General features: G+C 50.5%; 1 protein-coding gene across 4 annotated transcripts in view; it reads right to left on the bottom strand.

Annotated features, from left to right (window-relative positions):
- Positions 1-1,510: 1,510 nt before the first annotated feature.
- Positions 1,511-12,499, bottom strand: part of THEGL (theg spermatid protein like) — a 60,908-nt gene continuing 49,919 nt past the window's right edge. For all 4 annotated transcript variants that reach the window (XM_039542447.1, XM_039542446.1, XM_039542445.1 and 1 more), the window contains exons 7-9: positions 11,943-12,074; positions 9,421-9,596; positions 1,511-1,666 (exon numbers count right to left, since the gene is read on the bottom strand). In XM_039542447.1, coding sequence (XP_039398381.1) covers positions 1,552-1,666; positions 9,421-9,596; positions 11,943-12,074 — 423 coding nt within the window. In that variant the 3' untranslated portion in view covers positions 1,511-1,551. The remainder of the gene's footprint in view (positions 1,667-9,420; positions 9,597-11,942; positions 12,075-12,499) is intronic.

Here is a 12,499-nt window from a genome sequence, read left to right on the forward strand (position 1 = left end):
CCCACACAACCTCTCAGCCCCCACACCCCCTCCCAGAGCCTGTGCCCCATCCCCACACACCCTCCCATCCCCACACTCCCTCCCAGAGCCTGAGCCCCATCCCCACACAACCTCTCAGCCCCCACGCCCCCTCCCAGAGCCTGTGCCCCATCCCCACACTCCCTCCCAGAGCCTGAGCCCCATCCCCACACAACCTCTCAGCCCCACACCCCTCCCAGAGCCTGTGCCCCATCCCCACACAACCTCCCAGCCCCCAAACACCCACCCAGAGCCTGAGCCCCATCCCCACACAACCTCCCAGCCCCACCCCACTCCCAGAGCCTGAGCCCCATCCCCACACAACCTCCCAGCCCCCAAACTCCCTCCCTTAGCCTGTGCCCCATCCCCACACAACCTCCCAGCCCCCAAACTCCCTCCCAGAGCCTGAGCCCCATCCCCACACAACCTCCCAGCCCCCAAACTCCCTGCCAGAGCCGGTGCCCCATCCCCACACAACCTCCCCGCCCCCAAACTCCCTCCCAGAGCCTGAGCCCCATCCCCACACACCCTCCCAGCCCCCTCACCCCCTCCCAGAGCCTGAGCCCCATCCTCACACAACCTCTCAGCCCCCAAACTCCCTCCCAGAGCCTGAGCCCCATCCCCACACAACCTCTCAGCCCCCACACCCTCCCAGAGCCTGCACCCCTGTCCACACACCCTCCCAGTCCCCAAACTCCTCCCAGAGACTGCACCCGGTTCCCACACTCCCTCCCAGAGCCTGCACCCTCTCCCCACACACCCCCAGCCCCCAAACTCCCTCCCACAGCCAGCGCTTCTTCCCCTTCCCACACATCCCCTCCCGCCCCCAAACTCTCTCCTAGAGCCTGCACACCCTTCCTCTTCCCACCCCCAAACTCACTCCCAGAGCCTGCGCCCCATTCCCACACACTCCCAGCCCCCAAACTCCCTCCCAGAGCCTGCACCAGTCCCCCCACACCCTCCTGCCCCAAACCCCCTCCCAGTGCCTGCACCCCCTTCCCACACACCGCCTCCCAGACCCCAAACTCCCTCCCAGAGCCTGCACCCGGTCCCTAAACTCCCTCCCAGAGCCTGCACCCCATCCCCACTCTCCCCAGCTCCCAAACTCCCTCCCAGAGCCTTCACCCCTTTCCCACACACTCCCTGCCCCCAAACTCCATCCCAGAGCCTGCACCCCAGACCTCCTCTCCCACCCAAACTCCCTCTCAGAGCCCAACCTCTCACCCCTTCTGCACTCAAACTCCCTCCCACAGCCTGCACCCCAATCCCCTACCCCAGACCTCCTCCCCCACCCAAACTCTGTCCCAGAGCCTTAGGCAGGTGGGAGGTGGAGTTTTGGGGAGGCAGGTTCTGGGTGGCATGAGTGACATTGGGCCATTGGGAGGATTTGAGGATGGGCACTGGACCTAATGTAAATTGAGTTTGAGACCCCGCTCTACAATATGTAATCAAACACACTGGGGGGGGGGGGGGGCAGCAGACAAGACAGCCATGAATTTTCTAAGGATTTAATGAACTTAAGAGCCAACAGGTTCAGCGCTCAATAGGGCATGCTAGTTTTTTAAGCCTGCTGGAGCAAACTGCCTTCTTAGCAGACTCCTTTACTAAAAAGGCATCTGGATCAAACTGAGCAAGGTTCGCAGTGAGCCTGAAACAGTGAAAACACAGAAGAAGAATGGGTTAGGAGTATGAATTGTGGCACAGTGATTTCTGAAGACTCCCTCAGTTTTAACTGAGCCTAAGTTCTGAATCTACAGCTACTAACAATAAGAGCTTATGTTCTCAGGAGACCTTCAAACTGCACCCCTTACACTCTGCACAAATCACTGGTGACCTCTCCACCTCTCTCAGCCAAGATTTAATAGCAGGTGTCATTGAAAAGTCCCATAGTACTAAAATTTCATTATTTTTGCAAAATATATCACAGAACATTTTGTAATACGTGGTGATATATTGCCACAGATAATTAAGGTTGACACGCTGACAGGCCAGGTGCCAACGCATGCCAGATTCTCAAGGCACCTTCCCTTGATTGTGAATATCAAAGATGTTGATTATATTGTTTTCATCTGTCTATATCCCATATTTTGCTATTATGTTACTTCTACATTATGTATACCCTGTAATCAAAGGTGTGTTCATGTAAGATTGTAATCAGGTGTTAAAACTTCATAAAAACTAAATGTAGGATTTGTGATACAGCATGGCCAGAGGGCAGCAGGAGAGTGTTAGCAGGGAGCCTTATTCCCTGCAAGGGGAGGAAGGTTTGCTATAGATTAACTAGAGCACCTGAAGCCAGTCACATGATATAAACCCCTGCTTCAGTCAGACAGTGTGGGGGTTGGAGCAGGAAGGTTTGGTTGAAGCAGAGAGCGGTTTGAAGGAGTTGAAGCAGAGAACAGTTTGAAGAGAGACAAAAGGAAAGTTTGGAGGAGTGCTGCGGTGGGCTGAGAAGTCCAAAAACCCTAGGTAAGGGGCACCTGGCTTGTGTAGAAGGAAGGCAAGAAGCCCCTCCACAAGCTGAAGGGCAGGAGAGGGAAGTAGCCCAGGGGAAGGAACCACCAGTACAAGTGGTTCACCACTATCCTCAGGGCCCCTGGGCTGGGACCTGGAGAAGAGGGCGGGCCCAGGTCCCTCCCTCTCCACTCCACTCCTCAAGGACACTAGTGGGGTAATTAAAAATACCGGTTCAGAGGCAAGCAATGGCGCCCTGAACCTTCCCCAAAGAAGAGAAAGTGCGAGACCCAGCATAACAGTACCGGCAATTTGGCACAGATTGTTGTTTGCTATTATATTACCTTTTACATCGTGTATATCTCTGTGACTAAACTCATCAGACATAAATGGAACCTTGGAAATGCTGATGAAAGACTTAATGGCTATAACAGGAAATGCTCATTTCAAAGCCAGGGATCATGGAGGAATAAAGACACTTATCAGATTACCTTTTGTGGGGGAAAGCTATAAATATGGGTTCATGGAATGATCCTGCATCTCTGGACTATCTGGATTCCAACAGGGTGGAAAAACTGAGCAAGTGGACAGAAAACCCCAGACTTCTCCTGTGTAACTAATTAATGATCTGGAGGATGGCGTGGACTGCACCCTCAGCAAGTTTGCAGATGACACTAAACTCGGAGGAGTGGTAGATACGCTGGAGGGTAGGGATAGGATACAGAGGGACCTAGACAAATTAGAGGATTGGGCCAAAAGAAATCTGATGAGGTTCAAAAAGGACAAATGCAGAGTCCTGCACTTAGGATGGAAGAATCCCATTCACTGCTACAGACTAGGGACCAAGTGGCTAGGCAGCAGTTCTGCAGAAAAGGACCTAGGGGTTACAGTGGACGAGAAGCTGGATATGAGTCAACAGTGTGCCCTTGTTGCCAAAAGGCTAACGGCATTTTGGGCTGTATAAGTAGGGGCATTGCCAGCAGATCGAGGGACATGATCATTCCCCTCTATTCGACATTGGTGAGGCCTCATCTGGAGTACTGTGTCCAGTTTTGGGCCCCACACTACAAGAAGGATGTGGAAAAATTGGAGAGAGTCCAGCGGAGGGCAACAAAAATGATTAGGGGGCTGGAGCACATGATTTATGAGGAGAGGCTGCGGGAACTGGGATTGTTTAATCTGTAGAAGAGAAGAATGAGGGGGGATTTGATAGCTGCTTTCAACTACCTGAAAGGGGGTTCCAAAGAGGATGGATCTAGACTGTTCTCAGTGGTACCAGATGACAGAACAAGGAGTGGGGGAGGTTTAGGTTGGATATTAGGAAAAACTTTTTCACTAGGAGGGTGGTGAAGCACTGGAATGGGTTACCTAGGGAGGTGGTGGAATCTCCTTCCTTAAAGTATGAAATTAATTCGAACTTATTCTATTCGAATTTTCAGAAGCTATTTGATACATTCGGTGTTGCGTGTCCCCAATAAAATGCATGAATTCGGCAGAATGCATCCACAGTACCGAGGGTAACATCGAATGTCAGAGCAGTGCACTGTGGGAAACTATCCCAGAATTCCCACTGTCTCCGCCGCCCATTGGAATTGTGGGTTAAGCTCCCAGTGCATGATGGGGCAAAAACATTCTCACGGGTGTTTCTGGGTGTGTGCTGTCACTTGCTCCTCCCTCCGTGAAAGCTACGGCAGATGCCGTACTGCCAGCAGACGGTGCAGTATGGTGCACCACCACCGCCTGTCTCCTGGTACTATGAATCCACCTCGCATGTCCTCTCATCTTTCTATCCACTCTTTTGTCTAACCATTTCCCGCCTTTTTTCGGCTACCGTGAACCGAGCAGCACAGCTTCCGCCGCAAACGCTGCTCACGCTTCCGCCGCAAACTCTGCTCTCCCGCTCTTGCAGCTCTAGCAAGCTTCCTGACTCCATGAAAGCTACAGAAGACAACCATTTACCGCCTTTTATCGGCCATCTTGAACTGAACAGCTCTCCTACGTTTCGCGCCCTTTTTCCAGGATTACCTGTGCAGGCGCCATAGCATGGAGCCCGCTCAGATCTTCACTGCAATTTTGACCATTGTAAATACCTCGCGTATTATCCAGAAGTATGTGCAGTACCTGCAAAACCAGGTGAGGAAGCGACAACAGTGCTATTACTATACTGATGAGGACATGTACAGAGACATTCCTAGAAGCACGGCATATGGTGATTGGGAGATCATGGTGGCATTGGGCCAGGTTCATGCCGTGGAATGCCGATTCTGGGCCCAGGAAACAAGCACAGACTGGTGGGATCACATAGTGTTGCACGTCTGGGATGATTCCCAGTGGCTGCGAAATTTTCGTATATGTATGGCCACTTTCATGGAACTTTGTGACTTGCTGTCCCCTGCCCTGAAGCACAAAGACACCAAAATGAGAGCAGCCCTCACAGTTGAGAAGCAAGTGGCCATAGCACTGTGGAAGCTTGCAACACCCGACAGCTACCGGTCAGTCGGGAATCAGTTTGGAGTGGGAAAATCTACTGTAGGGGCTACTGTGCTGCAAGTAGCCAGTGCAATCATTGACCAGCTGCTATCAAGGGTAGTGACTCTGGTAAATGTGCAGGCCATTGTGGTTGGCTTTAATGCGCTGGGGTTCCCTAACTGCGGTGGGGCGATAGACGGAACGCATGTCCCCATCTAGGCCCCGGCACATTGTTGTGGCCAGTACATAAACCGCAAGGGGTACTTTTCCATGGTGTTGCAAGCATGGGTAGATCACAAGGGAAGTTTCACCGACATCAACGAGGAATGGCCAGGAAAGGTGTATGACACTCGAATCTTCAGGACAAGCTGAAGGAAGGGACTTACTTCCCTGACCAGAAAATAACCATTGAGGATGTTGAAATGCCTATAGCTATCCTCGGGGATCCAGCCTACCCCTTAATGCCATGGCTCATGAAGCTGTACACAGGCACCCTGGACTGTAGTCAGGAGCTGTTCAAATATAGGCTGAGCAAGTGAAGAATGGTGGTAGAATGTGCATTTGGACATTTGAAAGCGCGCTGGCGCAGTTTACTGACTCGGTTAGATCTCAGCACAACCAATATTCCAACTGTCATTGCTGCTTGCAGTGTGATCCACAATCTCTGTGAGAGTAAGGGAAAATGGATTCCCCACTTGCTGCCTGTGCCCTGTCCTCCTCCTCTTCATCCTCCAATGACTCTTCCTCCTCGCTCCGTGGCACTCCCCCCTTGCAGGTGTCCACGGACAGTGGTGGGGTAATGGTAGCGTCACCCCCCATAATTGCATGGAGCTCACGATAGAAGGGGAATGTATGGGGCTGTGATCCACAGTGCCCATTCACCTCCCCAGCTTTTTGGTACGCTTCCCTGAGCTCTTTGATTTTTGTACGACACTGCTCTGTGTCCCTGGAGTAGCCTCTTTCCGTCATGGCCCTGGAGACTTTAGCGTACGTATTTCCGTTCCTTTTTTTGGAAAGTAGTTCTGCCATAACAGACTCATCTCCCCAGCATGCGATGAGATCCAGTACCTCCCATTCGGACCATGCTGGGGCTCATCTGCGAATCCGGGACTGCGTGATCTCCTGGGATGGTGGACTCTGCATGGTCACCTGTGATGGTGGACTGTGCTGATGGTCACCTGTGCTGATGGTGACCAAACAGGAAATGAAATTCAAAAGTTCCCAGGGCTTTTCCTGCCCACCTGGCTAGTGCATTGGAGTTGAGAGTGTTGTCCAGAGCGGTCACACGGGAGCATTCTGGGATAGCTCCCGGAGGCCAATAATGTTGTATTGCGTCCACAATACCTTTAACCCAGGATTGCGATCTCGATTTAAGCGCTCCTCCACTTGCCGAGGTGGAGTACAGAAATCAGATTAAAGAGCCCTTTAAATCAAAAAACCAGTTTGATCATGTGGACAGAATCATTTTTTTTTCGAATTGGGGGTTGATCCTGCTTTGAGCAGGGGATTGGATTAGATACCTCCTGAGGTCCCTTTCAACCCTGATATTCTATGATTCTATGATGATTCTATGAACCCTGAAAGACTTTTGGAGATTGGCAGATTACTACATCTCTGCTAAGATGTACAAACTTTGACTCACCTGTTAATATGTTTTACCTACTTTAACCTCTCAATAACTCATTTATTTTTCTTAGCTAATAAACTTTTAGTTAATTTACTGGAGAACTGGCTACCAGGATTGTTTTTGGCATAAGATCCAGAGTACCACTTGGTTTGGGGTAAGTGACTTTGGGACAGGGGCGGCTCTAGACATTTGGCGTGCTGGGGTCTGAAGCCGCCCCTGCTTTGGGATTGGGAATAACCTAATGTGATGTGATTTTTGGTTTCTATAACTTTTTAATCACAACGTTAAGTTTGTCTGGGTGGCAAGATAGGCTCGAGGGTCTAAAGGGACTGTCTGTGACTCCAGGTATAGTGATCCAGGCATGCAGCTTCTCATCCACTGTAACCCCCAGGTCCTTTTCTGCAGAACTGCCGCTTAGCCAGTCGGTCCCCAGACTGTAACAGTGAATGGGATTCTTTCATCCTGCACTTGTCCTTGTTGAATCTCATCAGATTTCTTTTGGCCCAATCCTACAATTTGTTTAGGTCACTCTGGACTCTACCCCTACCCTCCAGCATATCTACCTCTCCCCACATCTTAGTGTCTTCTGCAAACTTGCTGAGGGTGCAATCCATCCCATCATCCAGATCATTAATGAAGATGCTGAACAAAACCAGCCCCAGGACTGACCTCTGGGGCACTCTGCTTGATACCGGCTGACATTGAGCCGTTGATCATGAGCTGTTGAGCCTGACGATCTAGCCAGCTTTCTACCCACATTATCGTCCATTCATCCAGCCCACACTTCTTTAACTTGCTGGCAAGAATACTGTAGGAGACCGTATCAAAAGCTTTGCTAAAGTCAAGACATATCACTGCCACTGCTTTCCCCACATCCACAGAGCCAGTTATCTCATCATAGAAGGCAATCAGATTGGTCAGGTTCTCCCACTGGTGTAGGTAATCCAGTTGCCTGAGAGGTAGTAGCTAGGTTGACAGAAGAAGTCTTTTGTTTACATAGCACTGTCTATGTGCAGACTTAAGTCTGCTGAGCTATGCTGCTCAGGGGTGTGGATTGTCACACCCCAGAGGAAGTAGCTAGGTTGATCTCTCTAGAGTGACCAGCCCTTCGAGGGTAAGTTCTTTGAGGCAGGGACTGTCTCTCACTATGTGCTTGGGCGATGTTTAGCACAATGGGTCTCTGGTCCTGGTTTTTCTTCCAGATGCTACTTAATAGAGACAGCAACAAAAGGTGCCTACTATAACTTAGTGCTGCCCTTGCCTGAGGCAAAGCAGCGTCCCTAAGCCTGACATGAGGAATGAACACTGCTCTCAAAGAAAACATACAGCACTGCTGAGAAGCAGAGAAGAATTCAACAGACTGAATCACAGAAGCCAGAGAAATCAAATGATCAGATAGGGAGTAGGGTGAGGGACTCCTATCTCCCTGCCAAACCAGCGAGTATATTTTGTAATGTATTGTCCAGACCAGCTATAAAATTCCCCTTGATGCTACTGACGCATCTAATTCATCTCATGGTCATGGCACATCTCCTGATATTCCACCTATGTTTTATTTTCTCAGTTTCTTCCCATTACCCCAGCTATGTCCTGCACAGTCACACGCACAAATTCCTCTCCTTCCTTGGTGGTTACGTCCCTCAAATTTGCAAAGTATCACATCCTCACTTAGTCACTGCTTAGCCAAGTTAAGTATATTTAGCTCTTTTCTCACAAGTCAATCCTCCAGACTTGGATTCTATTTATTGCTGTTCTCTAAGCTCCCTTCAGCTTGCCAATGTCTTTCTGGTAATGCTTGGCCAGAATGGAGCAGGAATTTCCACCTACTGTCGCATCAAACCCATCCCAGCTCTGTCACGATACTTTTGTCTGAGGCCTGAAATTGGATTGGCCTTTTTGTACCATGGGCCACTGCCAATTCCTGTGAGGTGACAGACAGCATGTTACAGATCTTTCAGTATTGCTACTTACCAAGTGTCTCCTTCTGATTGAGCTGATGTTTCAGTTCATTTTTCTTAGCTATGTTAGCATGTGTGTTTGTGTGTGGGGGGGTGTTTCCAAGCTGAATTACACTTTATTTCTTTGCACATGCCATCTTTTCTCTAGTTTCCTGTCTTATTTCTCTGTCCTGGGTGGTGGTAGCAACTCCTCCTAACTCTTCAGTATCTGTTAATTTCATTAGTGTGTTTATTCCACCATCCAGATGATGATAGATTAGGATGTTAAATAAGATTAACCCTTAAAGATTCCTTCAGTAACCTGCCTTCCGCAACTAGCTACATTGCCCTTTACCATTATTCCTTCACGTTTGTTACTGGCTTGGTAAAAATCGAATAATATAACACATCACCAGTTTGTGGTGTCTGCCCTTGTTTTCTGACTGTCTGCCCTGAGATAGGCACTCACAGTTGTGAGCCACTCCAGACAGTGTGACAAAAGCTACATGAATGAACAAAGACCATTGTATGATACATTAGCCTTATTTTTCTTATTGTATTTACTAACTAATGTGCTAAATTCAGTAATTCAGAGCGGTTTTCCCAGCTCTGGCATCTCAAAAAATTTAAAAGCACTTTTCAACTATATAAACAGTCCAATACACATTCACGAGTTGCTTCTTCCAATACTAACATGCAAACATCTCTGGGGTGGAATGGCAGCTGTTTAACAGCACAACTAGCTTTTGGGTTTCTACAAGAACTAATTATGCTTAATACATTTCCACGTTCTGTACGAAATGGCCATAGACCCAGCTGGTGAGACACAGGAACAATGACAAAGAAAAGTGCTCTCTGCACATCTGAGCAACCTCTCACCTCTCCTTTTAGCAAGCCCCTTTGGTGAGCACATACCTTTTGCACGGCTGGGCCAGTTCCTCAATCCTAGGCGTAGTCACTGCATGCTTTGCTGCCTTTGTCACTGGCCGTTCAGTATCACAGGCAGGCAGATACTCAGGTGACACCACTTTTGCTTTAGCCAACTCTAGTGTCCGAACACTTGCTACTGCTTGCTGGGCAGACCTAGATACCTGTGAGAGGAACCACAGGAGGAGCTCCCCTTGAGTTCTGTCCTGAAAGTACAGCTGTTAGATTAAAGCCAAAGGAGCATTCTGCCGTGAAGTGCTGGGCTGAATGTTAGGAAGCCACTGGGCAGCCAGTGCCAATCTGCAGTCCAGTGCCATACTCTCCTGTCAGGAGACACCACTTCCCAAAGGGATTTAAGATGTACCCAGTGCAGCCCAGCATAGCAGCCTGGCATGGATCATAGTAGCAAAGTCCATGGCCAAGAGAAAAGGCTGGAGCCTCCTGCCCAGACACTGCCTGGCCACTGCTGTTATTTGATCCTAGGGAAGCAGCTGGGAGTCTACCAAGCCTACTAAGTTATACACCCAAGTGACAAATGCTACACCCACCCTCTCCATCAGAGGGGCTGACAGTGTCTTTGCTAAACCCTGCAGCTGCTTCCCCCAACCTGCCAGCATAGGCTCAGCCTCAGCAAGAATGCACCTCATGTCCAGTCCTGCCCAGACCTGGAGAGAAACACACCACCGTACTCTCTGGCCTGGGCTACGTGGCCCCGTTATCACGCTGGATGTATCAAGGCGACTCGTGGCAGGGACACAAAAGGGGACACCAGCTAAAGGGAGGGCAGGTGAACTCCCCACGTGGCTCCTCCCCACCCCACCCCCAGCCTAGGGCCCCTGCACACTCCCCATCCACCATTACCTGGGGCTCTATCCTCCCACTGTGCCAGCTCCCCCCTGGCAGGTTCGACTGTCTTGGCAGCCAGGACCCGGAGCCACTCCCAGACGCTGCCTGGGAGAGTGCCTGGCTGTGGCAGCAGCAGGCTGCCCCCTGCCCAGGCTCAGCTTCTGGGGACAGTGGCTGAGTGAGCCGGCGCGCCCCCAGGAGCTGAGCCAGGGCAAGGGACAGCTGCTGCACTGCACGGAGCAGCATCCCAGGAAGGCAGCGTGTCTGGAGACAGTGCCATAGGTGTACATGGTGATGTGAGAAGAGAGGCCCCATTGGTCCAAAGAGCTACGTTAGATACCTCCAACAAGAGGAGCAGAGGGAGGAAAGGAGACAAGTGAAACGGAGGGAGGCAGCATTGTCCAGTGTCTAGGACCCAGGACACGGGATCTATTCCTGGAGCTGCTACTGACATGCTATGTGATCTTGGGCGAGTCACCTCCCTTCTCTGTGCCTCAGTTTCTCCTCCCTCCCCTGACCACGTAGACTAGTCTCATTGGAGAGGGGTCCTGAGTGCAGGATCTCAGCTAGCCAAGGTTTGCTAGAGACTGAAGTCTGAGTCTGTGGAATGGACCAGAACAAAGGGGCAGGGTCTGGAGTTGAGGGAATTCTTCTCCTTCATTTCCCTCTCACAGCTGGTTCTTTCCCATCACTAGCTCTGAAATCCGCCCTTTCCTCTCCATCCCAACCTCTAACACCCTGGCCCTGGACTTGATTCTCTTTTGCCCAAGCTCCTAGCCCCTTTGGTCGTATCTTTGGTATTATAGTGGTGCCCACAGCCATCAGGCCTTGCTGTGCTGGGCACGGCCCACACACAGTGAGAGAACTTTTACAGTCTACATGGACAGGGCAGGGAGGAGAAACTGAGGCCAGAGAAGGCAGGTGACTTGTCAAAGATCACATATCACCCCGGCTTGTCAGGCTATCCTATGCCAAAGCACTTTCATTCCATGCATCACCTTCGCTGCCCTGCATGGTGCACTCTCCATCTTAACCACTGCATCTCCCTCTTCCCATAAACTGGACAAGCTTCAAATGGAGCTGTACTGCTGCAACATTTGCTCCTTTTTCTACTGGGGTAAGTCCAAAGTGCAGTGCCAGCCTGAGAACCACATCAGGTGCCAGGCAAATGCATGGGTGGGAGAAAGAATCCTTGTCCCGGGCTACAGACTGGCTGCAGGACTGTTCTGCAGCAGCTACTTCAGCCTAATGGCTAGAGCAGCTTCTCTGGGCCCTTATGTATGGAGGAGAATGAGAGGATCGGTGCAGTGCTGGACCTTCCAGTCCCCGCTCTCCTCCAGCCTGTCCATCTCACCCACCTGCCATCTATCCATCCGCCTCGTGTTCATGCCTTGCACATCTTCAGGGTGTCTGAGCACCATGTGCCAGGCATCCAGGATCCAGCCTGACCCATGGCACAGCCTGACCCGGGATTGCACCAGAACCATTGCCCAGAGGTTCTCTGCGGGCAAGGAGGAGGGTACTGGCTTGTGAAGCCCTAAGCTGTTTTTGATACACTGAATGCATAAGTATTGTCTGCTTAGTCATCTAAGGGAGACCAATGACAGCCCATCAATAGAGAGGAAGGCCCTCCACACCAAGGAGCTGCAGCCACATTGCCTTACTGGACAGATCATGGACTCGGGACTTCCCCGGTCGTAGCACAAAGTATTCTTCTGAATCTTCGGCTGGGCAAGACGCTGTGTTCTTGGAGGGGTGAGAGTCATCTTCGCAGTGTCTGTAATTTGTGTTTCAACCTACAGAGGGCAAATAAACCAGTACACAGGTCTGTTAGATGTTAGAGGCCAATATTATCACAGGCAAGTTTCTCACCTTAGGCACCTGTATAAGAGTTTGATTTTCAGAGGAGCTGAACATGTCCAGTTCCCACTGACATCAGTGGGAGCTGTCTGAAAATCAGGCCATTTTTAATGTGGGTGCCTAACCTGGGACGTAGGTCCCTAGCTTTAGGTGCCTAAGTTTGAAAAGTTTGATCTGTGACACATACCAGTAACCAAGTCAGACTTAGACAGCAAGCCACAAAGCTTCATTGAAACATGCAGAATGAAACTTTTAAAAATCTCCTCTTAGGGTGGGAGTTTCAAAAGTGCCTAAGTGGTTGAGGAGCACCAATCCCATTGAACTCAAGGGGCCCTGGAAATGTCACCCTGGCTCCCCAAAC

The sequence above is a fragment of the Mauremys reevesii genome, linkage group 5 (assembly GCF_016161935.1).
Source record: "Mauremys reevesii isolate NIE-2019 linkage group 5, ASM1616193v1, whole genome shotgun sequence".
NCBI classification, from domain to species: Eukaryota; Metazoa; Chordata; order Testudines; family Geoemydidae; genus Mauremys; species Mauremys reevesii.